We start from the raw sequence: 24,792 nt of genomic DNA on the forward strand, positions 1-24,792 counted from the left end.
GGGGAAATAGCCCCAAGGAGAAACACACGCTTCATGTGTGAGTCCCTGGGTTTAAGACCCCAGACCTAACCAAACATAGAAAGCAGCAAAACAAAAGACCAGAGGATAGCCCGAAGGGGAGGGAAGTGCCGTGCTGTGTACAAGGCCCAGGTTCAAACCTTGGCACCGCAGGGCAGTACCATAGCACTGGGGGGAACTCCTGTGCTGTGGGGGTCTCTGTCTGTCTGTCCATCTAGCTGAAATGATAAAAAAGGATGAGGGTGGGGAAGTTGGGTGGCACAGGCAGCGCAAAGCACAAGGACCGGCGTAAGGATCCCGGCTCGAGCCCCGGCTCCCCACCTGCAGGGGAGTTGCTTCCCAGGTGGTGAAGCAGGTCTGCAGTTTTCTGTCTTTCTCTCCCCCCTCTCTGTCTTCCCCTCCTCTCTCCATTTCTCTCTGTCCTACCCAACAACAACAATAATAACAAAAAAACAAACAAACAAACAAAAACAGCAAGGGCAACAAAAGGGACAATAAGTAAATATAAAAAAAATTTTTTTAAAGGATGGGGGTGCCCAGGAGCAGGGGAACCATGCCACAAAAATTAGAAACAAAAGACAGAGTTATCAGTCAGCTGGGCCATGCGAAGGGGCCCCCTGAGTCTCCAGGCTGAGTCTTCTAACACTCACAGGCCCACTGCACCCAGTTCCCCTGAAGATTCCCATTTCCAGTGAGCAGAAGCTCCCCTGCCCACACCCACTCCTTGCCCCTTCTCACTTCTGTTCTGGCCGCTGCCCAAAGACCTCTCAATCCAGGTAACTCCCACCCAAAGGCCCCTTTATTTTGTCACCGACCACAGTGTCCCATGTCCTTGGGTTACCCAGCCCCTTTGTCTGCCCTGGAAACCCCGTGGGACTGGCTTCAAGTCTCTCAATTAGGATGAAGCTGTGGTGAGACTTGAACTCAGGCCTGGTGACTCCAACATGACGGTGCTACTATGAAAGCCAGACTGCAGGTGAGAGTGGTCTCCGGTGGCCTCTTCCAGCTCAGGAACAAGCCCTGACCTGCAGGATCCACTGCTCCTTCTGCCGGGAGAGGGCCAGCCCCCACCTTCCTGACCCAGGAGGGCCTGGAGTTCCCTGTCTTTTTCTTGATAGCGGATGCCCGGCAGGGAACCCAGGGCTCAAGCCTGAGTGGTAGCCTGCCAGCACAACTCCTCCATTATTTCAGAGAGAGACATCACTGCCCCGTTCCACTGCCCACGATGCTCCTGTGTGGTCCGAGGTGCCAACCCTGGGCCTCATGCAGAGAGGCATGTGCTCTACCCACTGAGCTCTCAGGGGCAGCAAGCCTTAAATGCCCTAACCCGGTCCTGATAGAGCAGGTGGCAGCCACGGGTACCCTCCCCAGCTGGCTATTGAGGTGCCAGGGCTGGCAGCTGCCACCTCAATGCCACTTGGCAAATGGATCCCAGTTAATCCCTGATCCTCAATTAGGAGGTGGCTCCTGGCAGCCTGGCCGGTGGGGGCAGACTCGCCCTAGTCCAGCCCCCCCCAGCCCCCTCCCCCCCCCCCCCCCCCCGGGCACAGATGCCACTGCTGATGATGGATGGATGTCTCTTGGTTTGGAGCCCACTTCACACCCCAGCCCCTGCCTGGCATTCTGGGGGACGGGGGTGAGAGGCAACTCCTGTGGTGCTTTTGGGTGCCTGCCACTCCGGGTCTCAGGCCTGCCCTTCTGTTCCTGGGGAAGTGCCAGCCTGGTGAAGCAGGAGTCTGGGAGGGGCAGCAGGTGCGTGAGACTGCAGAGACCCCTAGTCCCCCCACTGCCTAGAGGGTGAGCGCTGTGAGGTTCCAAAGAAGCTGCCCACTCACACTGTTGTACTGAGCAGCTCTTGATTTTTAAAAGGGTTATTTATGAAAGAGGGAGGGAGGGAGGGAGAAGTGAACGAGGGGAGCCCAGAGCCCCACTCAGCTCCTACCTGTGTGGTGCTCAGAATCGACCCTGGGCCTGAAGCTTGAGCTGCTCTGCTGCTGAACCACCTCAAGGCATTTGCTTGTTTACTTGTTGCAATGCTAGGTCCTCAGGCATGCAGATTCCACGGCTCCCAGGCCAACTTTTCCCCCTGCTCTTTTCACTTCAGAGAATGGGAGAGGGAGAGGGAGAGGGAGAGGGAGAGGGAGAGGGAGAGGGAGAGGGAGAGGGAGAGGGAGAGGGAGAGGGAGAGGGAGCGGGAGCGGGAGCGGGAGCGGGAGCGGGAGAGGGAGAGGGAGAGTGTGTGTGTTCATGGAGCTTTCAGGCGGTGCCAGGGCTCAGACCCAGGGTCTCCTGCATGACAAGACAAGCACTGTACCCAGCGAGGGATCTCCTGGCCTCCTCTCCCAGGCACTGAAATACACTCTAAGCAGTTTGACTGTGACAGCCATTGAGTACAGTGCTGAAATCCTAAGCCTATGGCTCAGTGAACGCCTTCTCTTTTATTTATGTATTTATTATTTTTCCCTTGGATAGACCAGAGAGAGGGAGAGACATCACCACACTGGAGCTGTGGCAGTGTGTCTGCACACGGACTGTGTGTATGCATCCTTAGGACATTTCCACTGCTGATCAGTGCTGCGTTAAACAAGAGTTCACGTCGTGTCACAGACCACTGCAGCTCCTCCTCGGGTTCACCTTCCAAGACACCCAGCCTCTATGAACTGGCCTTTTGGCAACAATGAACAAGCAGTGTTTTCAGAATTGCTCCTGGCACCCCTTGGGGAAGCACACTGAACCCTGCGGCCCCGCCTACCTGGTTCCGCCAGCCACCCATTCCCAGATGAGCCGGATCTCTGCCCCCAGAGGCTGTGTCCCCAGAATGCTGTGGGCACACCCTCTTCTTTCCACCTGGGAGCACCTCACTTCCGGATTGTTTCAAACTGTTTTTTTTCTATTCAGATATTTTATTTGTTTTAGATGGAGAGACGGAGGAGTTGAAAGGGGAAGGGGAGACAGAGAGACACCTGCAGCACAACTTCTCTGCTTCCCCCCTGCAGGTGGGGACTAGGGGCTTGAGCCCAGGTTCTTGTGCCCTGCGGTTATGTGCTCAGCCAGGTGCCCAGCCCCTCCTGAACGATTCTTAATTAGTGCATATTAAAGGTTTGTTTTTGCCTCCAGGTTTATTGCTGGGGTTCGGTGCTGGCAGTAGAAACTCACTGCTCCTGGAGGCCATTTTTTCACTTTAATGGGTAGGACCGAGAGAAATCGAGAGGGGAAGGAGAGATAGAGGAGGGAGGGGAAGAGACGCCGTTAGACTTGCTTTGCTACTTGTGAAGCACCCCCCCCCACAGGTGGGGAGCCGGGGGCTCAAACCTGGATCTTTGCGCTTAGCACCACCGCTGACCCCTATTAGCGTTTACAGTGTGGTGATCACTTAATATTTGTATTGGCCATTCAGCACCATACGGAGTAAGTTGCACTGCTTCCCAAGTGTCCTGGAAGCCAGCTCTTCAATGCTGTTCTCACTAATAAGTTGACTTTGCTTTTTCCAGAATGTCCTACTGAAATCAGGAGTGTATGACCTTTTTTTTTTTTTTTTTTTTTTGTATTTTTTACCAGAGCACTGCTCAGCTCTGACTTACTGTGGTTCAGCGGGTGGGGGGGATTGAACCTGGGAATATGGAGCCTCAGGCATGAGAGTCTTTTTGCATAACCATTAAGCTATTTACCCACCCACCCCCCATGACTTTTCCAGAAAGTGCTAGGTGGTTGAAGAAATGACAAGCTATCCTAGGAATGAGGAAAACCTGGGGGTGGGGGGAGGTCACACAAAGCCAGAGGGCTGTGTGGGAAAGTAGCCTGGGCAAAGAGCTAACAGACTGGCGTCTGACACCTGCTGCTGTTAGTGCTAGGATTTAAAGAAAATGAAAATAGAGGTTTTTTTGGTTGTTTTTTTTTTTTTTGCACTATACTGAGAGGAGAAGGAGCAATAAGCACTTTGTGATTATCCATTCGATTTCTTTCTTTCTTTCTTTTTAAATTGCTCACTCAGATATTTTTTAAAGACTTTTAAATTATTTATTTATTTATTCCCTTTTGTTGCCTTTGTAGTTTTTTTACTGTTGTAGTCATTGTTGGATAGGACAGAGAGAAATGGAGAGAGGAGGGGCAGACAGAGAGGGGGAGAGAAAGACAGACACCTGCAGACCTGCTTCACCGCCTGGGAAGCGACTCCCCTGCAGGTGGGGAGCCGGGGGCTCGAACTGGGATCCTAGGGCCGGTCCTTGCGCTTTGCGCCACGTGCGCTTAATATTTATTTATTTTACCAGAGCACGGCTCAGCTCTGTTATATGGTGGTACGGGGGGATTGAACCTGGGACTTTGGAGACCCAGGCATGAGGCTCTTGGCATCAGCATTATGCTATCTACCCCCGCCCATTATCTATTTGATTTTAATTATCTTTACTTCTTTATTGGATATAGTCAGAAAGCAAGAGGAGGAGGAATCGGGCGGTAGCGCAGCGGGTTCAGCGCAGGTGGCGCAAAGCGCAGGGACCGGCATAAGGATCCCGGTTCGAGCCCCCGGCTCCCCACCTGCAGGGGCGTCGCTTCCCAGGCGGTGGAGCAGGTCTGCAGGTGTCTGTCTTTCTCTCCCCCCCTCTCTGCATTTCTCTCTGTCCTATCCAACAACAATAACGGCAGCAATAACAACAACAATACTAACTACAACACGGGCAATAAAAGGGAGTAAACATGTTAAAGAAAACAAAACAGAAATGAAGAGAGGGGTGACGGAGAGGAGGAGAGACGGAGCCACCTGCAGCCGCGGCCCCTGCACTCGAGCATCCTATGCGAGCGTGACCGCACCCTCCGTTTACAGGAGGGGCAATCGAGGCAGCCAGCCCCCCAGCACGCACTTCACTCCGGCCCGTGGCACGTATGGCAGCACTTCCACGGAGCGGGCACCTGCGGCCCAGGTGAGCACCTGGGGGCTGGCTGCTCGGGGCGTCCCGGGCCGGAGCGCGCTGGCCGTCGGCTGCGGTCCCTCGGCGGGCCCCGTGGGACCCTCCGTGCGTGTCCCTCCGTTGTCCTCATGTGGCGGGGAGCTGGGGCCGGCCTGACCGTTGCGGGGGCCCACGGAGACCGCACCCGAGCGCAGGCGTCGGCATCCACCCGCTCATTCCCGGGAGGAGGCGACGCGCGGCGGCCGCGGCGGCGCGGGACCCGTCGCCATGGGAACGGAGGCCGATTCTGACAGCACGCACGCGCAGGCCGCGGCCGGGGTGGATCCGGCGAAAGGTGACGTCAAGGCGCACGGGGTGGGGCGCGGGGCTCGGCACGTCACAGCCCTGCGTCCTCCGGCGCCCGGAGCGGACGGAAGGCGCGCGCGGCGGCGGCGGCGGCGGCGGCGGCGGCGGCGGTGGTCCCGGCCGGGCCGAGCTCCGGAGGCGCCGACTTGACGTGACAGGTGGAGAGAGCCAGGTGCGAGGCGGAGCCCGCGGTCGGAAGAACGCCCTCGGCAGCGCCGACCGCTCCGCCGCCGGCCAGTCCCGGGTCCGACGGGCGAGGCCCCGCCCCCTTCCTCCCGGGGACCAATCGGAGTGAGAGCGCGCCGGCCCGGGCCGCGAACTCGCCAATCGCCGAGGGTGCCAGCCACCGCCCAATCCGGAGCAGACAGGTGCGAGGTCCGGAAGGGGGCGACCAATCGGCGGCGGTTGTGACCTGTTCGCTCAGGCCCCGGCCAATGAGGGGGCGCGAGTGACGTCTCCAGCGGCCAATCGGGAGTGAGGAGCCTCCCGGCCGCCCGCCCTTCCGGCCTGAGCTCTATTTACCAGGGGCGTGCAGCCCGCTTGCCAATCAGAGCGCGGCTGCGCGGCCAGGCAGCCAACCCCGGAGCAGCGGCCGGCCGGCGTCCCGCCGCACCCGGGGCTTGGGGATGTCCTACAAGCCCATCGCCCCCGCCCCCAGCAGCACCCCGGGCTCCAGCACCCCGGGACCCGGCACACCGGTGCCTACAGGTAACGCACCGGCTCCAGCCTCTGCTCGCCTGCCCGGGCGGTGGAGGAGCCCATCGGGAGGCGGCCCGAGTTCTGCGCCCTGAGCCTCAGTTTACCGGCTGGAGAAGTGGGCGCGGTGCCGCCGGGGCTGGTGGGTGGAGCGCCGGGGCAAGGGGTTGGCCCTGCAGTTGAGCTTCCCAAACGGCGCGTCCTGGCAGCGGGCAGACGGGAGCGGAGCTGCCCCGGCCCCGCGCTCAGCAGTTCTGTTCCCCACCCCCGTGCGCGCTCGCTCCGCAGCCGGAAGTGTCCCGTCGCCCTCGGGCTCGGTGCCTGGAGCCGCGGCCCCTTTCAGGCCGTTGTTCAGCGACTTCGGGCCACCCTCCATGGGCTACGTGCAGGTAAGCGGAGCCGAGGGCGCCTGCTGCAGGGAGGCCGGAGGACCCCCTCCCCCGCTCCCCGGGGCCTGAACCCCGTTTCCCTGCCGCCTGGTGACCTAGGCCATGAAGCCACCTGGCGCGCAGGGATCCCAGAGCACTTACACGGACCTGCTGTCGGTCATCGAGGAGATGGGCAAAGAGATCCGGCCCACCTACGCGGGCAGCAAGAGCGCCATGGAGCGCCTGAAGAGAGGTGAGTGCGGCAGCGGCTTCCCTCGGCCCGGAGTGACCTGTTTCTCTCTCGGAAGGGCTTGCAGTGTGCGGACTGACGTCCTCTGATAGGACAGAAGCTGAGAGGGGAAGGGAGGCAGAGCCTGCAGCGCCGCTTGGCGGCTCCTGACGCTTCTGACACCCCCGCAGGTGGGGACTGGGTGCTTGAACCCGGGTCCCTGTGGTTGGTGACATGTGCGCTCAACCAGAAGTGCCATCACACAGTCTCTCCTCTTTTACTTTTTTTAAATATTTATTTATTTACCCTTTGTTTTTGCCCTTGTTTTATTGTTGTTGTTATTACTGTTGTCGTTGCTGGATAGGACAGAGAGACATGGAGAGAGGAGGGGGAGACAGAGAGGGGGAGAGAAAGACAGACACCTGCAGACCTGCTTCACCGCCTGGGAAGCGACTCCCCTGCAGGTGGGGAGCTGGGGGCTTGAACCGGGATCCTTATGCCGGTCCTTGTGCTTTGCACCACCTGCGCTTAACCCGCTGCGCTGCCGCCCGACTCCCCCTCCTCTTTTTCTATTACTTTCTTTTTTTTAATACTTATTTCCTTTTTGTTGCCCGTGTCGTTTGTTATTTGTTGTAGTTATTATTGATGTCGTCATTGTTGGATAGGACGGAGAGAATTGGAGAGAGGAGGGGAAGACACAGAGGGGGAGAGACAGACAGATACCTGCAGACCTGCTTCACCGCCTGTGAAGCGACTCCCCTGCAGGTGGGGAGCCGGGGCTCGAACTGGGATCCTCAGGCCGGTCCCTGCGCTTGGTGCCACGTGCGCTTAACCCGCTGCGCTACTGCCTGACCCCCACTTTTTTTTTAAAGGTTTACTTATTGTCTAGGGACGTGCCAACCTCACTAGCACATGTGATTCTGGGGCCCGGGGGGAGCCTGCTCTCAGGACTTAAAGCACACAAGCTCTGCCCTCTTTCACCCCAGAGCAGGGGCCTCGAGGGCTGGCGAGACCCCATGTCTCCCATCCAGCCCCTCCCAAGATGTCAGCCGAGTCCTACAAGGTGGGCTGTGTGGGGAGGAGAGGACCTTCCTCTGCGGTGGGGTTGGGGCCCTCACATCCCGCCTCCACTCCAGGCATCATCCACGCCCGGGCCCTGGTCCGAGAGTGCCTGGCCGAGACAGAGCGCAATGCCCGCACGTAACAGGATGCCGTGAACTGCTGGACGCAGCGTCGGATGCCCGGTCTTCACCCCGAGTTGCACTCCCCAGCCTGGGCTTCTCTCCTGTGTCCCTTGGCCAGTGCCCTCTGGGACCCGGGGTGGCGCACTGCAGCCAGCGGCACTGACTAGGACCCCCGCCCTGCCAGTCAGCGGCGAGGTCACTGTGAGCCCCACGCCACCTGCCCACCTGCCCACGGCGCGAGCGGCGCTGGAGCGCTCTGACCGCCCACGCAGCACTTCACCGGGTACCTCTCACCCTGCCCTGGGCTTCCCAGGGCCCGTCGCCTCCCTGCCTTGTCTCCTGGGCCATAGCCACTCTTTTTCTCAGTGTGTCTTTTGCTAAAGATGCCCTTTTTATATAAATAAAAGTTAATTTGGAGTTTTCTCTCAGCTGTTAGTCTTTGAGTCTGCTGTTATGCTCAGAACCCCAGGCTTGTTTCTGTTTTGTTATTTTTTTGGGGGGGGCGACAGGTACGGGCAGCCTGGTCTGACCTGACCTTCTGCCTCTGCCCCTTGACCTTGGTGGGACCCTGCCCCCCAGCCGAGAGCAGAGGGCAGGCTTGGCCTCTACAGGCCGCCAGAGGGCAGCCGCATGCCTGCCGTCCCAGCAGAGGGCACAGCCGCCAGCGGGGTAGGATGCCCAGGGCAGAAGGCCCGCCAGGACCCGAAGGCGGGTTCACTGGCGCCATGCCCTCGAGCCCCGAAATACCCGACATCTCGGCTCCCCATCCGCCCCTGAAGGGGGCTCTGAAGACACCCCACGTTTGGCCCCGGGCTCGGAGGCTGGCTGCGTCCCCCCAGCCGCCGGCCGCCAGGAGCTGTACCTGGGCTGCCCTTGAGGCCCGGGGCTGGGCGTGGTGCCGCCCAGACAGCCTTTGCCCCGGGCCCGCCGGCTGGTTGGCCCGGTGTGCACCCGGAAGGCCTGGCAGGGGATGGGGCCACCCGGCCCGGCCCGAGACTGCTGGCTCCTGGCTGTGCGGCCGCCCCGCACAGGCAAGTCGAGGCCGCTCTCCCGCTGCTGGGCGCCGGGGTGCGAGCAGGGGCCCCGGCCGACACCTCCGGTGCTCCTGCCGGGCGCGGCGTGCGGAGGCCTCCGGGCGGGCAGGCGGGGGAGGAAGGAGGGCGGCCTTCCCGGCGCGGGCGGGCGGGCAGGCGGGGCGCCGGACCCCGCAGGGGTGGGGAGGGCCGGCCGGGCCCAGGAAGGGGGCGGGGCGGCTGCGGTGACGCGGCGGGCGGCGGGGAAGGACGGCAGGGGCGCGGGCGGCGGGTCGGGGCCATGGGCCGGCGCTGCGCTGCGGGACGGGGCGGCCGCCGCAGGAGCCCGGGGCCCGGGCCGCTCGGGGTCCCCAGCCCAGGCCCACGCGCGCCCACGCGAGGCGGGTGAGGGGCGCCCCCAAGGCGGAGGTGAGCCCGCGGGACGGGGCGCAGGTGGGCGGCGGCGGGGGCGCCGAGCGGGGCGGGGAGGGGGCCTCCCGGGAGGGATGGTGGGGCGCGGGGGAGCCCGGGGAGCCGGGAGGGCGGCGGAGCCCGGTTGGGGGCGCGGGCCGGGCTGGTCCTGCGGCGCAGAGGGTGGGGGCGCGCGGAACGGGGACCCGCGGGGAGATGCGCGGGGTGGGGGGAGGCGAGGCTCCAAGTGGCCCCCCGGCAGCGGCGGTGCAGGGGGCGGACCGCGGCGGTGGAGGGCGGGCTCTGGAGGAGGGGATCCCGGAGGGATGCGGTGCAGGGGGGGCTCGGCCCGGGGGGGTGGGGGGGGTGGGGGGAACCGCGGCAGCTCGCGGTTGCCATGGCGACGTGCGGCAGGGGGCGGGGGCTGTGCTGAAAGGAGGTCAGCGCTCCCCCGGCGGCCGGCCCCGCCTCTGCCTCCCCCGGTGGCCTGGCGGGCATGGGGTCCGGCCGCCCGAGCCCCCCGGACGGCGCGCAGCACTCGGGGCTCCCCGCCTCCGCCCGGCACTGACGCCGCGCCCTGCCCAGGGAGCCGGGGCCGGCCAGCGGCGCCAGGATGCTCATCAAGGAGTACCACATCCTGCTGCCCATGGGCCTGGACGAGTACCAGGTGGCCCAGCTCTACATGATCCAGGTGAGGCCTCTGGGCGCCCCCACCAGCCCTGATGGGGCTCGGAGCAGGAGGGAGGGACCGCAGGCTTGGCGCTGCCCTCCCTGCCCCCAGTGCCCGGCGGGGCTGGCGCTGCCCAAGGCCAGCCTGTAATCCTCCCTGAACCCCTAATCCCCCCCAAGATGGGGAGGGGGTCATGAAGAGGGGCCGAGAGACTGCAGCATTCTGCCAAGCCTGGGTCGAGAGATGCCATGAGCATTGCCCCAAAACTGACCAGAGGGGGCAGGCAGGGACCCCAGTGAGGGAGGGAGGGAGTCTGGGCAACAGGAGGCAGGACTGAGCGGCAGAAGGGTGGGCCCTTTGGGCTCTTCTGGGCCCATGCAAGGTGTCCTGTTCCAGATGAGCCCCCCCCCCCAAACCTAGAGATCTGATGGGTGGGGGTGTGGGGCCGAGCTCAGGCCCCAGGGCTAAGGAGCCGAGTGCTCTCCAGGATTCTCTCAGCCTGCCCACTCTGGCATTGCTCCCCCAGAGCACCTGTCTCTGTCCCTTTCACAAAGTGGGGGGCTGTATCTGTCCCTCAAAACAGACCCCAGGCAAAGCCTGTCACAGGACAGTCAGGAACACCCCCCCCCCCCAGCATACAAGGTGGTGGCGGAGGTCCTGAATCCCCCCAGGAGCTGCAGAGGACCAGGGTCTGGTTTCAGGGAGACCTGAGGCCCAGCAGGGGACCCTGGGAACTGAGCCTGTGCTGAGCACCCCCTTCTGCTCTGCTCTGCTCTGGGCCACAGAAAAAGAGCCGGGAGGAGTCAAGCGGGGAGGGCAGTGGTGTGGAGATCCTGGCCAACCAGCCCTACACAGACGGGCCCGGCGGCAGCGGGCAGTACACACACAAGGTGTACCACGTGGGCTCCCACATCCCAGGCTGGTTCCGGGCACTGCTGCCCAAGGCCGCCTTGCAGGTAGAGGAGGAGTCCTGGAATGCCTACCCCTACACCCGGACCCGGTGAGCATAGGAGGCCTGCGAGGGCAGGGAGTGGGCCTGGTGGGTGGGCCAGTTCTGACCCTGCCCTGGCCCAGGTACACCTGCCCCTTCGTGGAGAAGTTCTCCATTGAAATCGAGACATACTACCTGCCCGATGGGGGGCAGCAGCCCAACGTCTTCAACCTGAGTGGGGCAGAGAGGAGACAGCGCATCCTGGGTGAGGCCCCGAGTCCCCCCCACCCACACCCAGACCCTAGCCACCCCCGTGGGCATTGGTCAGGCATCGCTCAGCCAGGGCTCTGCCCATCCGGCAGATACCATCGATATCGTGCGGGACGCGGTGGCCCCCGGGGAGTACAAGGCGGAGGAGGACCCGCGGCTGTACCGCTCGGTGAAGACGGGCAGGGGGCCGCTGGCAGACGACTGGGCCCACACGGCCGCCCAGACGGGGCCCCTGATGTGTGCCTACAAGCTGTGCAAGGTGGAGTTCCGCTACTGGGGCATGCAGGCCAAGATCGAGCAGTTCATCCACGACGTCGGTGAGTGCCCGAGTGGGCCAGCTGGGGGCGCGAGGTGCCTCTGTCCCCCCCTTCCCCCCCAGCGGCTGCTCCTGCCCCAGTGGGATGCTCAGAGTCAACGTCCTTCGGAGCCCAGAGGGACTCAGAGCTTCTCAGAGTGACTTCAGCACCCCGGGCCACTTTTTCACTCAGCTAGAGAGACAGCACGGCACAGAACTTCTAGTCTCCTAGCGCCTCCTGCATGGCGATGCTGCTGCTCTGGCCCTGAGGGGGCTATTTAATGTCACCCTCTTGGGAGGCCTCCCACCCTCACCGCCTAGAATCTCATCCTCTGGCCTTGGAGTCTGGGAACACCCTGACCCTGCCGGACACACAGCCTTCTCAAGTGGAAAAGGGGGCAGAGGGACTGTCCCTAGATGGGGGTGTCCTGGGGCCTGCCCCCACTCCTGCTCTCCTTAGGGAGCCCCAGTCAGGCTTCCCCTTCTCTGCGCCTAATTCTGCAGAGGCAGAGGCGGTGACAATACGGAGACACTAAGAGCAGACTGAGCAAGTGATCACAACACCCCAGGGCACTCTCGAACCCCCTTCACACAAGAGTTTCTTCATCAGCCGTGGTGCCCTGAGAGGTGGAGGCCATGAGCTTGCCCTACACGTGTGGGAATCTGCCTTTGAGGGTCAGCTCCCTAGTACCCTGCACTTGGCAAATGGCCCCCCAGAGCCCAGATGAGGAAAGAAAGGCCATCCGCACCTGTCGGCACCAGCCAGGGCTGGAGGACCCACCTGTAACTCCTCTGCGACTACGTGCCTGTGCTCCGGCGGTCTGGCTTCTTCTGCCTTAGGACCAAGAGATGCGGGGATGGGGATCATCTTTCACTGCCGCCTCCCCCGGTGCCAGCGCTCCATTAACCACTGGCGCCTTCATTAACTGTCGATTTCATTAACCGTTAGCGCCTTAATTGTCAGCTCCCAGAAAAAGTGGGCAGGCCGCCTACGGGAGGGCAGCGAGGGCTGGCGTTAGTCCCAGCATCTGGGGCTGTGGGCTGGGGTTGGGGTGTCTGTGCTCAGAGTTGGGGGTGCCCAGGGGCAGGAAGCCAGGTGTCCCAGTTTCTGTCCCCTCTCCAGAGTGGCACTGCCCTGCCCTGCCCTACTTTGTGGCTCTGGGTGGGTATGCCCAGGGGAGCTCTTAGCCGATCCCGGTGGGCAGTGGCTGTGGTGGCCGGACATGGGGAGTGTCTGTGGGGCCAGATCTGAGGCCCCGGCACCCACAGGCCTGCGCAGGGTGATGCTGCGGGCCCACCGCCAGGCCTGGTGCTGGCAGGACGAGTGGACTGAGCTGAGCATGGCCGACATCCGGGCCCTGGAGGAGGAGACGGCCCGCATGCTGGCACAACGCATGGCCAAGTGCAACATGAGTGCCGAGGGATCCGAGGCCCTGCCCTCGGGGAAGCCCAGCACGGAGTCTGGGGCCAGCCATGCCAGCACCCCCGATGGGCCTGAGGCCCCCACGGGCCCCGACGCCTCGCCCGATGCCAGCTTTGGCAAGCAGTGGTCCTCCTCGTCCAGGTCCTCCTACTCATCCCAGCATGGAGGTGAGGCTGTGACCAGATGGGAGGAGGTGGAAGGGGATGGGTCCCGGGCTGGGCTCCAAGGCTAACTTGGAGGGGGGGGTTTCTACAGGCGGCGTGTCCCCCCAGAGCCTGTCTGAGTGGCGCATGCAAAACATCGCCCGGGACTCTGAGAACAGCTCCGAGGAGGAGTTCTTCGATGCCCACGGTCAGCAGGGCTGTGATCGAGGGAGGGGGACCCCTGAGAGACACACACACATCCACACACACACACACACCGCCACCTCTGACGACAGCTCCGTTTCCTCCAGAGGGCTTCTCAGACAGTGACGAGGTCTTCCCCAAGGAGATGACCAAGTGGAACTCCAACGATTTCATCGACGCCTTTGCTTCCCCCACAGAGGCCGAGGGGGCCCCAGGTAGGGAGCCAGCCACCAGCACCCCAAAAGCAGGGGTCTCAAAAGACAACTCGGTCATCCAGAGAACAGGTCCTCACATGGGTGCTGACCCAGAGAGGGTGCTCCTTGGCGCTCCGATGTGTCTGGAGCAGATGCTGGGTGGACGGAGGACACGTGTTCTGGCTTCCCGCAGGGGCCGGGAGACAGTTCAGCAGGTAGAGTGCATGCCTCCATACTGTGCTGAGCTCTGGCTTCAAGCTTCAGAACCACATGGGGACAGCTTGCACAGCGCCTGGGGAAGCTCTCTGGATGACATGGGCGAGGCTGTCTCTCTCTCCTCCCCTCCCCGGTATATCTATGAATAGGAAACTGAGCTGTGAGGCTGGGGCTGGAAGATGGCACATGCTTTGCCAAGCACAGGGCCCAGGTTCAGGCCCCAGCACCACATGGGAGCACCATGGCCTGGGGGGAAGCTCTAGTTCTGTGGTCTCTCTTCCCTTCATCTGAAATAAAGAGAATGTAAACACCAGCCTAGGGGTACGCACACACTGCAGAAATCAACAGAAGACTGGGCCGGGGCGGCTGCTGTTCAGTTCCCAGTCCCCCTTCCAACACCCAGCTCAGAAGGACAGACAACAAAGGGATAGAGGGAGAAAGCCGGGGCCCGTGAGGACTTTTTCAAGGGGAAGTAGTGTCTGAGCTGCTCTTAGAAGGACTGGGCCAACTCTGTCCCAACAGGATTTCCTGTGCCAGCAGAGAGGCTCTAGCGCTGGGCTGCCCATGTGAACTGTGGCCAGTGTGGGGCTGGGGGCTGAAGTCTGGGCGTTGCCCACCCATATCTCTTGTCTTTCTTTTTTTTTTTTTTGGTCATTTTCAAGGCTTCACTGCTCCAAACTGACTTTTTTTTTAAAAATATTTTATTTTATTTCTTTTATTCCCTTTTCTTCCCCTTGTTGTTTTTATTGTTGTAGTTATTATTGTTGTGGGACAGGACAGAGACAAATGGAGAGAGGAGGGGAAGACAGAGAGGAGGAGAGAAAGACAGACACCTGCAGACCTGCTTCACCGCCTGTGAAGCGACTCCCCTGCAGGTGGGGAGCCGGGGTTCGAACCGGGATCCTTACGCCGGTCCTTGTGCTTTGCGCCACCTGCGCTTAACCCGCTGCGCTACAGCCCGGCTCCCTGTCTTTCTTTTCTTTTTCCTCACTAGAGCACTGCTCACGGTGGTGCTGAGGATTGAACCCAGGGCCTCTCTGGTTAACTCCACACATAAAGGTCTGTTGCGTAGACCACTGTGCTACCCTCCTAGCCCCCGTGGCTTTTCTTTTCCAACATATTTTAAAAGATTTACTTAGGGGGAGGGTAGTAGGCACACCAGGTTAAGCGCACATGGTGTGAAGCGCAGGGACCGGCGTAAGGACCCCGGTTCGAGCCCCCGGCTCCCCACCTGCAGGAGGGGGCCCTTCCCAGGCGGGGAAGCAGGTCTGCAGGTGTCTGTCTTCCTCTCCCCCTTTGTCTTCCCCTCCTCTCTTGTTTCTCTCTGTCCTATCCAACAACAGCGACAACAACTAGGGGTAAAAAGATGGCAGCCTGGAGCAGTGGATTCTTAGTGTAGGCACAAAACCCCAACAATAACCCTAGAAGGAAAAAGATCAATAAATTTACTTATTGAAAGGGAGATAACACAGTGGGAGGGCGCCAGTCCCTCATGTGTGAGCCCCCGCAGGTCCTGGGTTCAGTGCCCAACACCACCACATGCCAGAGCTGAGAAGGACTCTGGCATTTCTCTGTACTCTCATGACAGTAAATAGACCCCCCCTTTTTTTTTTAGTTTTAATATTTACTGATTTTCATGAGAGAGAGAAAAGAGAGGTCACTGCTCAGCTCTAACTCATGGTGGTATGGGCACCAAATCTGGGAGCTCAGCTGGTCAAGTCCTGTGCTCTGACGGCTTTGCTGTCTGTTCAGCTCTCTTTTTTGTAATTGAGGGAGAGACGGATCACCGCTGTCGTTTTCACGGGGCGCTGGGGATCAAGCCCAAGGTCTCTTACATGCCAGGCACAACTACTGCTGAGAGCCTCTCCCGGACCCCCGAGTCTGGACTCTCTTGCATTCTGTGACTTTATTTACTTTTAGGCAGAGAGGAAGAGGCAGGGGTTGGTGGTGGCGCACTATAACAATCGGGATTCTTCTTACGCGGTGGGTGCCAGGCTCAGACCAGGGCTGTGGCCATGGCAGAAGAGAGCTCTGTCCAAGAGAGCTGTTTCGCTGGCCCTCCTACGTTCATAGTTTCTTGAAAGAGACAGATCAGAGCACCACTGGCCTCTGATGGACCCAGTAGCAGGGGTCAAGCCCAAAGCCTAGTGGCAGGTCCAGCAGGGCAGGTCACCTGAGGTGCTGGGTGAGGGAGCCCATGTGTTCCCTGAATCCCCTTTCAGTGGCTCTCCTCTGCTCTGCAGACCCTGGAACCGAGGCCACCAAAGATGTTGGGGAAGGGGCCCAGGCACCCAGGGACTCGGAGGTGAGTGGCCGGCAGCCCCTTGGCCCCCGTGGCCAGGTGGCCGCCCTGCTCTGATGTCCCTGTGCCCGGCAGGGTCCAGATGGAGGCGGGGAGCTGGGGGCCGAGGTGTGTGCCGTGCACGCCCTCTTCCTCATCCTGCACAGCGGCAACATCCTGGACTTGGGGCCGGGCGACGCCAACTCCAAGCAGGCCGACGTGCAGACGCTGAGCCTGGCCTTCGAGGCTGTCACCCGAGTGCATTTCCCCGAGGCTCTGGGCCACGTGGCGCTGCGCCTGGTGCCCTGCCCTCCCATCTGTGCTGCTGCCTACGAGCTTGTCTCCAAGTACTGCTCGGGCCGGGGGTGGGGGGCCCTCCAGGGACCCAGTGGGGGGAGGCCGAGGGTGTGGCACAAGGGAGTGACCTGTGGCTTCCAGGGGGCTAGTCCAGGGTCCCCAGTGCCAAAGGACACTGAGGGTCACAGAGGAGGCAGGGGTGGGGTCGGAGCCCCTTGCAGCCACCCAGCGCCCCGTCCCCCTGCAGCCTGAGCCCCTACAGCCACGACGGGGACAGCCTGTCCCGCTCGCAGGACCACATCCCCCTGGCCGCCCTGCCGCTGCTGGCTACCTCGTCTTCCCGCTACCAGGGCGCCGTGGCCACCGTGATCGCCCGCACCAACCAGGCCTATGCCGCCTTCCTGCGCTCGGCCGAGGGCGCTGGCTTCTGTGGCCAGGTCAGAGCCAGGGGCCTGGAGCCGCCCAGCTGCCGCCCCCTCCTCCTCCGCCATGCCCCTGATGCATGCTGCCCCCACAGGTGGTGCTGATCGGAGACGGCGTCGGGGGCATCCTGGGCTTTGACGCCCTCTGCCACAGTGCTGGCACGGGCTCGGGCAGCCGGGGCAGCAGCCGCCGAGGGAGCATGGTCAGTGCATAGCTCCACCTCCCACCAGGGTCAGGGGGCTAGAGATAGCTCACCTGGGAGAGTGCAGGCTTTGCCATGCACAAACTCGGGTTCGAGTCCCCTGCCTGGTACCACATGGGGGATAGCTTCAGGTGTGGTGGAGCCATCGTGTATGGTGTCTCTCCTCTCTCTGTCATCCGTCTGAGGGAAAAAGACCCCACTGGGAATGGTGAAGGAGGCAGCTGCTGGTGAAGCCCTGGCAGCACACACACACGAGAGGCACAGGGGCTGGGCTAAGCGCACGTTACAATGCGCAGGACCCAGTTCGAGCCTCCCCCCCCAACCCGCAGGGGGGAGGCTTCATGGGTGTTGAAGCAATGGTTTTTCTCTGTCTCTCTTCTCTCCTCTACCCCTCTTAACTTCTGTCCAGTCAAATAAAGGGGGGAAAATGGCCACTGGGAGCATGGTGCAGGCACTAAATGCCAGTGACGTGACAAAAAAAAAAGTGGGGGGCAGATATGAAAGATTCTCTCCTAAAGGTGTCCCCCCACCCCGTCCCATCCAGAACAATGAGATGCTGTCCCCAGAAGTCGGCCCGCTGCGGGACCCCCTGGCAGACGGGGTGGAGGGGTTGACCCGGGCCAGTCCGGAACCCTCGGCCTTGCCCGCCCAGCGGACGCCAAGCGACGTGGCCAGTCCTGAGCCCGAGGGCCCTCTGAGCAGGTGATAGTCCAGTCCCACCACTCACACCCTGGGCTCCAGTGGCCCGGTGGGCAGCGCTGAGAACCCTTCCTCCTCGCACAGCCTGCAGGCAGCTCCACCAGCCGCCTCCACAGCTGCTACCGGAGACCCCCGGCGAGCCAGCACAGCCTCCTGCCCGCTGGCTGCCAATTCTGAGGCCCCCGAAGGCCCCGCCGGCTCCATCCGCCTTCAAGGTCTGGACTTCAAGGTCTCCGGCTTCTTTCTCTTTGGCTCCCCGCTGGGCCTGGTGCTGGCTCTGCGTAAAACCGTGATGCCTGCTCTGGAGGGTGAGTGCTCCGTGAGTCCGTCATCTGTCACCCCCTCCCTGTGCCATCTCAGATGCCAGTCACATTGCCCCCCCCCCATACTTTGTCCCGGATAAAGAGATGCCTGGGAGGTGGTTCAGCTGGAGAGCGTGTGCCTCACCAGGCATGAGGCCCTGGGTCTGTCCCTGGCACTGAATGGGGGCACCACAGACAATGCCAGGGAGGGATCTATGCATAGGGAAGAAGGCAGTGATGTAGTGATCTCTGCTACTTTTTCCTATCCAACAACGACGACATCAGTAACAGCTACAACAATAAAACAGCAAGGGCAACAAAAGGGAACATAAATATTTTAAAAAGGAGAAGTTGAGGGCGGAGGGGGAGGCAGAGAGTTACCTGCAGCCCTGCTTTACTACTTGTGAAGTTTTCTCCCTGCAGGTCAAACTAGGGGCTTGAACCCAGGTCCTTACACACTGTAATTTGTGCACTTAACTAGGTGCCCCAGCCTGACTCCTCTCTCTTTCTCATAATAAAGAATAAACATTGGTCTGGGGTGGGACCAGCTTGGTTGTGTCACACATGTGTGAGACCCTAGGTTTGTTCCCTGGCACAAGAAAAAAAATAACAAAAACAAACAAACAAAAACAGATGGGGGTAGAAGCATAATGGTGATGCAAAGAGACACCTGAGGCTTTTAAGTCCCAGGTTCAATCCCCGGCACCACCATAAGCCAGAACTGAACAGTGCTCTGGTGTTAAAAAAAAAGGGGGGGGGGAAGCTGAGGCTCAGACAGATGGGGCTTGCAAGGCTTGTCACAGCAAAGTTCCCACAGCACAGCGGGAGGAAGCCCCACCCACAAGCTCCCTGTGGGAAGGGTACAGGCAGCTGGGCGAACGCTTCACCAGGACCTTCCCTCTTCTCAGCCTGGAGAGCTCAGGTTATTTCTTTTCAGATTTATTTATTTTATAAAATTTCTTTATTTCTTTATTTAACCCCTTTTGTTGCCCTTGTTTTATTGTTGTAGCTATTATTGTTGTTGTTACTGATGTCGTCGTTGTTGGATAAGACAGAGAAATGGAGAGAAGAGAGGAAGACAGAGAGGGGGAGAGAAAGACAGACACCTGCAGACCAGCTTCACCGCCTGTGAAGCGACTCCCCTGCAGGTGGGGAGCCAGGGGCTCGAACCGGGATCCTTATGCCGGTCCTTGTGCTTTGCGACAGGTGTGCTTAACCCGTTGTGCTACCACCTGACCCCCTCTGTTCAGATTTATTAAACTTTGATGGGACAGAGAGATACTGAGAGGGAAGGGGGAGGCAGAGAGACACCTGCAGTCCTGCTTCACCACTCATGAAGCTTCCTTCCTGCAGATGGGGACCAGGGACTCGAACCTGGGTCCTTGCTCTCTGTAATGTGAGTGCCTAACCAGGTGCTCTACCACCTGCCCCCCCCCTCACATTATTTACTGGTTTACTTCTATGTGAGGACAGAGCGCTGCTCGGCTCTGCTGCCAGGATTGAACCCACAGCCTCTGGGGCCTCGGGCATGCAAGCTGCCGCTCCAACAGGCTGAGCGCTCTCGCGGGCCCAAGAGCGCTCCCCGTAAGCGGGACTCCGGGGCACCCCACCCCCAGTAGGATGGGAAATGCTGACTCAGGGCCCCGCAGGATGTCGGTGCTGGTCCACACCCCTCCTAAGAGCCCAGCTCACCCCACCCCCATGTCTCGGCTCCCAGTGGCTCAGATGCGCCCAGCCTGCGAGCAGATATACAACCTCTTCCACGCGGCCGACCCCTGTGCCTCCCGCCTCGAACCCCTGCTGGCCCCCAAGTTCCAGGCCATTGCCCCCCTGGCTGTGCCCCGCTACCAGAAGTTCCCCCTGGGAGACGGCTCGTCCCTGCTGCTGGGTATGCCCCCAACCACAGTAAAGCAGGTGGGGGTGGGGGGTCCTCTCCTGGGAAGCCAGGAGGCTGCTCCCACTGGATCCCCAAGATCCTCTGACATGCTGGGGGTAGGGGGTGGGGAGTGATGGCCAGGCCAGAGAAGAGGCACCAGTGTGTGGGGTGCAGCGGGTAGACACTGTGTCCGCCCGTTGGCACTGGGCACCACACAAGTGGCCGGGGAGACCAGGCATCCGGAGGCAGCTGGCGGCCAGGGCGACGGGGCATCTGTGTTGAGGGTGCATGGCTGGCCCTGGCGAGCCTCCAGGAAGACGGTGTCCGGGATGGGGCTTTGGCCTGCCGGGTGGGGTGGGCCCCCGTGTCCAGCCTGCACCACCTGCACCACGCCGCCCTGCTCCCCAGCCGACACGCTGCAGACACACTCGGGCCTCTTCCTGGAGGAGCTGGAGATGGTGCCCTCCACGCCCACCTCGGCCAGCGGCGCCTTCTGGAAGGGCGGCGACTTAGGCAACGACCCTGCGGCGCCCAGCACCACCGGCGAGGTGGTGAAGAGTGAGTTCTCGAGCAGCACCCAGCACCCAGCACCCAGCCCCGGCTCCGCAAAGGGCAGGCAGGGAGGGGGAGGAGGGCAGGTGCCCGGCCGCTGACCGCCGGTGGCCCGCAGTCCTGGAGCGCTGGTGGGGGACCAAGAGGATCGACTACTCGCTGTACTGCCCCGAGGCGCTCACCGCCTTCCCCACCGTGGCCCTGCCGCACCTCTTCCACGCCAGCTACTGGGAGTCCGCCGACGTGGTGGCCTTCATCCTGCGCCAGGTGGGCCTGGGGCTGCGCTGGCCGCTGGCAGGGGGGACCCCCAGGTGCCCCCGTCCCCCCTTCATGTCCTCCCCACCCCGCCCTCAGGTGATCGAGAAGGAGCAGCCCCAGCTGACCGAATGCGAGGAGCCGTCCATCTACAGCCCGGCCTTCCCCAGGGAGAAGTGGCAGCGCAAGCGCACCCAAGTCAAGATCCGGGTACCGCAGGGGCCCCGCCCCCTAGTGCTGGTCCCGCCCCCGGGCACCACTGGGCTCCGCCCCCATCGCCCAGTCCCGGTGGTGGGGGGCTGCTCTCCGCCAGTGATGCCCTCTATCCCGGCCTGCCCTCACTGCCCACAGTGCCGCCCTCGTTTGCCCCCTGGAGATGGGGTGCGGGGTCCCCACTGCCGCCCCCCGCCCCCTCATCTGAAGCCCCTGCCCCCCCCCCCCCCCCAGAATGTCACTTCCAACCACCGGGCGGGCGACACGGTGGTGTGCGAGGGCCGGTCGCAGGTGCTGAACGGGCGCTTCATGTACGGGCCCCTGGACGTGGTCACGCTCACCGGAGAGAAGGTCGGCACCGCCCCCGGAGGTGCCCCCAGCCCCACGCGGGACCCCCACCCCCACCACGGCCCCCTCCTGCGTCCTCTCTCCCCCAGGTGGACATCTACGTCATGACGCAGCCGCTGTCCGGCAAGTGGATCCACTTCGGCACGGAGGTCACCAACGGCTCGGGGCGTCTCACTTTCCCTGTCCCCCCGGAGCGGGCCCTGGGCATCGGGGTCTACCCGGTGCGCATGGTGGTCAGGTGTGCGGCAGCCAGGGCCCAAGGGGGCGGGAGAGCCACCCACCCCTCCCCCACCTGCTGGCCCCGCCCCCCAGGGCTCCTCCCCTCCCCCACCTGCTGACCCCGCCCCCAGGGCTCCTCCCCTCTCCCACCTGCTGGTTCCACCCCCAGGGCTCCTCCCCTCCCCCACCTGCTGACCCCGCCCCCAGGGCTCCTCCCCTCTCCCACCTGCTGGTTCCACCCCCAGGGCTCCTCCCCTCCCCCACCTGCTGACCCCACCCCCAGGGCTCCTCCCCTCCCCCACCTGCTGGTTCCGCCCCCAGGGCTCCTCCCCTCCCACCTGCTGGCCCCTCCCCCAGAGCCCCTCCCTACCTGCTGGCTCCGCCCCCAGGGCCCCTCCCCATGCTGACCCCGCCCCCATGCCCCCTCCTCTCCCCCACCTACTGGCCCCGCCCCCAGGGCCCCTCCCCTACCTTCTGGTCCCACCCCCAGGGCCCCTCACTCTCCCACCTGCTGGTCCCACCCCCAGGGCTCCTCCCCTCCCCACCTGCTGGCCCCGCCCCCAGGACCCCTCCCTACCTGCTGGCTTTGACCCCAGGGCTCCTCCCCATGCTGACCCCGCCCCCAGTGCCCCTCGCCTCCCCCACCTTCTGGCCCCGCCCCCAGGGCTCCTCCCCTCTCCCACCTGCTGGTCCCGCCCCCAGGGCCCCTCCTCTCTCCCACCTGCTGGTCCCACCCCCAGGGCTCCTCCCCTCCCTCACCTGCTGGTTCTGCCCCCGGGGCCCCTCCCCCACCTGCTGGTCCCGCCCCCAGGGCTCCTCCCCTCCCCCACCTGCTGGTTCTGCCCCCGGGGCCCCTCCCCTCCCCCACCTGCTGGTCCCGCCCCCAGGGCTCCTCCCCTCCCCCACATGCTGGCCCCACCCTGGGGTCCCTCCCCTCCCCCACCTGCTGGTCCCGCCCCCAGGGCCTCCTCTCCCCCACCTGCTGGCCCCGCCCCCAGGGCTCCTCCCCTCCCCCACATGCTGATCCTGCCTGGCCGCAGGGGTGACCACACATATGCTGAGTGCTGCCTGACCGTGGTCGCCCGAGGCACCGATGCCGTGGTCTTCAGCATCGACGGCTCCTTCACCGCCAGCGTGTCCATCATGGGCAGTGACCCCAAGGTGCGCGCCGGCGCGGTGGACGTGGTCAGGTAGGAGTGGCTGTTGCGGGTGATGGCTGCCCCCACCCCTGCAGAGACACTGGCTTGGGACCTTCTCAGCCTTTCACTCCTGCAGGGACACTGACCTGGGAGCCCCCCAGCCCTGCAGAGACACTGATTTGAGACCGCCCCCCACACACACACACCTGGAGGGGGCACTGACCTGGGGCCCTGCACCCCCCACCCCACCTCAGCATGGGGCACTGACCTGGGCCCCCCTTCCCCAGGCACTGGCAGGACGCGGGCTACCTGATCGTCTACGTGACGGGCAGGCCAGACATGCAGAAGCACCGCGTGGTGGCCTGGCTGTCACAGCACAACTTCCCACACGGCGTGGTCTCTTTCTGCGACGGCCTGACCCACGACCCACTGCGCCAGAAGGCCGTGTTCCTGCAGGGCCTGGTGCAGGAGGTGGGGGCCAGGAGGGTCCCCCCGGACAAGCCCTGACTGCCCCTACTCCTCGGACCATGTGGCTCTGCTTCTGTCGGGGTAACCCTGCCGACTGGCCTCTCCCTGCAGGTGGAACTGAATATCGTGGCGGGCTACGGGTCCCCGAAAGACGTGGCTGTGTACGCAGCGCTGGGCCTGCCACCCAGCCAGACCTACATCGTGGGGCGCGCTGTGCGGAAGCTGCAGGCCCAGTGCCAGGTGCGGACAAGCACCACGGGGCCGCCCGTGAGCACAGGGTTAACGTGGAGTGTGGGGCTTGAGGGCAGTCAGAGAAGGCAGGCAGCTTGGAGCTCTGCGTCCTTGCAGACCAGGCCTGCTCAAAACCTCAGCTGCCCTTGACCTTCCTGAACCTTAATTTCCGGTCTGGAAGTGGATGTGCCCCCACAGCTGTGTCAGTGTGCCCCCTGGCGCCTCACAGCAGCGGGGGAGCAAGTGTTCACTGCTGGCAGCCGTGCAATTCGCCCCCCAAGATTTCCGTTTCCGTCTCGGGGCTAGGGTGTTGCTCAGTGGTAGGATGCGTGAGCTTAGCACGTAGGAGGCCTCAGGGTCTAACCGCGACACTCCTCACCCCCTAAAATGAAAGGCAACTAAGATCTACTATTATTATTATTGTTATTATTATTGGCGAGAGATAGAAACCAAGAGGGGAGGGTGAAGATAGGGAGAGAGACACCTGCAGTCGGCTTCACCCCTCCTGAAGCTTCTCCCTGCAGGTGTGGAGTGGGATTTGAACCCAGGTCCTTGCACACTGTGTGTGTGCTTAACCAGGTGCGCCACCATCTGTCCCACCACAGTGCCATTTTACAGCTTGGGAAACTGAGGGCAGGAGCAGAGCTACGAGAGCTAGACTGTGCTGGGGAGACTTGAGTCTAATACCGCCCCCAGCTGACCTGCCAGGGCGGGGGCGTGGGGCTGGCCAGCACCTGTGTCCCTCACCCCTGCCTGCCTCTGTCCACAGTTCCTGTCGGACGGCTATGTGGCCCACCTGGGTCAACTGGAGGCGGGCTCGCACCCTCACGCCCCGACGGGCCCCCCGAGGGCCGCCCTGACCAAGAGCAGCTACGGCACACCAGCCCCGGTGGACTTCCTCCGCAAGCAGAGCCAGCTTCTGCGTTCCAGGGGCCCCAGCCAGGCGGAGCGCGAGGGCCCGGGGACGCCGCCCACCACGCTGGCCCGAGGCAAGGCCCGAAGCATCAGCCTCAAGCTGGACAGTGAGGAGTGAACCCCGAGGGCCCGGACCCAGTTTATTTATTCACGCACTCGAGGGGCGCACGTGGGCCAAGCGAGGGCCCTGACCTCTGGTCCCGGCCTTGGCTCCCCCAGCCCCACCCTGCATCTCTGCCTGCCCCTCAGTGTCACTTCCTTTTGGTGTAGAGGCCTCAGCCCCCCGGAGGGAGGGAGCACCAGGCCCCAGAGACTTTTCCAGTGTGTGTGTGAACCACAGAAATAAACACAACCTGCACCCTATCTGCCCCTCCCTGGCATCACCAGGCAGCCGAGTCCTGACTGCAGGCAGAGAGGGTGGAGCCTGCATTTCGGTCTGCAGGGCCCACCCCAGCCTCTGGCAGCCGAAGCCAGCTTTGCCCCAAGGACTGAAGACTGGGCACAACCCCGGTCAGACAGGAAACGGCTTCCTTTGAAGCTAGGGGGACCGCTCAGTCAAGGCCCTAGGTTTGAGCCCTGGGGTGCGCAGGGAGACACCATGAATGGCAAGCAGCGCTGCAGTGTCCTCTCAAAAAGAAACTCAGGACAGAGAGCTCCTGGTGACGGTATTCCACACGCCCGAGGCCCCGATTCAAGCCTCAGCACTGTATTAAAAAGTTTTTTGTTTTTTTTTTTTTGTGGCACTAGTTCAATGTTCCCTTCCACTGTTTTCATCTTTTATTTCAGGTGAGACAAACACAGCACCGCTCCACCATCTGTGGAGTTCCCCAGGCGCTGTAGTGTGCTCCCGTGCAGGTG

The 24,792-nt window shown here is 62.4% G+C and overlaps 2 protein-coding genes across 7 annotated transcripts; both read left to right on the plus strand.

Annotated features, from left to right (window-relative positions):
• Positions 1-5,351: 5,351 nt before the first annotated feature.
• On the plus strand, positions 5,352-8,172 carry CDK2AP2 (cyclin dependent kinase 2 associated protein 2). 3 transcript variants are annotated; one of them, XM_060175972.1, is made up of 5 exons: positions 5,502-5,975; positions 6,252-6,352; positions 6,452-6,584; positions 6,640-6,751; positions 7,697-8,172. In XM_060175972.1, the coding sequence occupies exons 1-4, from the start codon at positions 5,894-5,896 to the stop codon at positions 6,729-6,731; spliced, it is 408 nt and encodes a 135-aa protein (XP_060031955.1). In that variant the 5' UTR covers positions 5,502-5,893; the 3' UTR covers positions 6,732-6,751; positions 7,697-8,172. The 3 variants fall into 3 exon arrangements, with proteins under 3 accessions (XP_007518731.1, XP_060031955.1, XP_016041760.1); XM_016186274.2 differs by lacking the exon at positions 6,640-6,751 and adding an exon at positions 7,547-7,623; XM_007518669.3 differs by lacking the exon at positions 6,640-6,751 and having other exon boundaries at positions 5,352-5,975.
• Positions 8,173-9,047: 875 nt separating this feature from the next.
• PITPNM1 (phosphatidylinositol transfer protein membrane associated 1) lies at positions 9,048-24,663 on the plus strand. 4 transcript variants are annotated; one of them, XM_060175944.1, is made up of 25 exons: positions 9,048-9,186; positions 9,754-9,859; positions 10,624-10,838; positions 10,913-11,034; positions 11,132-11,356; positions 12,604-12,924; positions 13,013-13,108; positions 13,212-13,319; positions 15,737-15,819; positions 15,892-16,142; positions 16,340-16,529; positions 16,610-16,717; positions 17,262-17,419; positions 17,501-17,724; positions 19,192-19,302; positions 19,436-19,606; positions 20,003-20,152; positions 20,265-20,413; positions 20,501-20,611; positions 20,849-20,965; positions 21,052-21,200; positions 22,222-22,371; positions 22,608-22,791; positions 22,900-23,028; positions 23,789-24,663. In XM_060175944.1, exons 2-25 carry the CDS (start codon positions 9,782-9,784, stop codon positions 24,050-24,052), a joined length of 3,864 nt encoding a protein of 1,287 aa, XP_060031927.1. In that variant the 5' UTR covers positions 9,048-9,186; positions 9,754-9,781; the 3' UTR covers positions 24,053-24,663. The 4 variants fall into 4 exon arrangements, with proteins under 4 accessions (XP_060031927.1, XP_060031928.1, XP_060031929.1 ...); XM_060175945.1 differs by having other exon boundaries at positions 15,758-15,819; XM_060175946.1 differs by lacking the exon at positions 19,192-19,302.
• Positions 24,664-24,792: the final 129 nt, after the last annotated feature.

The sequence above is a fragment of the Erinaceus europaeus genome, chromosome 17 (assembly GCF_950295315.1).
Source record: "Erinaceus europaeus chromosome 17, mEriEur2.1, whole genome shotgun sequence".
Classification (NCBI taxonomy): Eukaryota; Metazoa; Chordata; class Mammalia; order Eulipotyphla; family Erinaceidae; genus Erinaceus; species Erinaceus europaeus.

What these genes read in the sequence shown, in the direction of transcription:
- CDK2AP2 (XM_016186274.2), top strand. Translation starts at nt 5,894, where the DNA reads ATGTCCTACAAGCCCATCGCCCCCGCCCCCAGCAGCACCCCGGGCTCC. An exon ending in CGGCACACCGGTGCCTACAG is followed by an intron (nt 5,976 to 6,251) that starts GTAACGCACCGG and finishes CTCGCTCCGCAG; the next exon opens with CCGGAAGTGTCCCGTCGCCC. An exon ending in CATGGAGCGCCTGAAGAGAG is followed by an intron (nt 6,585 to 7,546) that starts GTGAGTGCGGCA and finishes CTTTCACCCCAG; the next exon opens with AGCAGGGGCCTCGAGGGCTG.
- PITPNM1 (XM_060175944.1), top strand. Translation starts at nt 9,782, where the DNA reads ATGCTCATCAAGGAGTACCACATCCTGCTGCCCATGGGCCTGGACGAG. An exon ending in CGTGATGCCTGCTCTGGAGG is followed by an intron (nt 17,725 to 19,191) that starts GTGAGTGCTCCG and finishes ATGTGAGGACAG; the next exon opens with AGCGCTGCTCGGCTCTGCTG. An exon ending in GGCGCGGTGGACGTGGTCAG is followed by an intron (nt 22,372 to 22,607) that starts GTAGGAGTGGCT and finishes CCCCTTCCCCAG; the next exon opens with GCACTGGCAGGACGCGGGCT.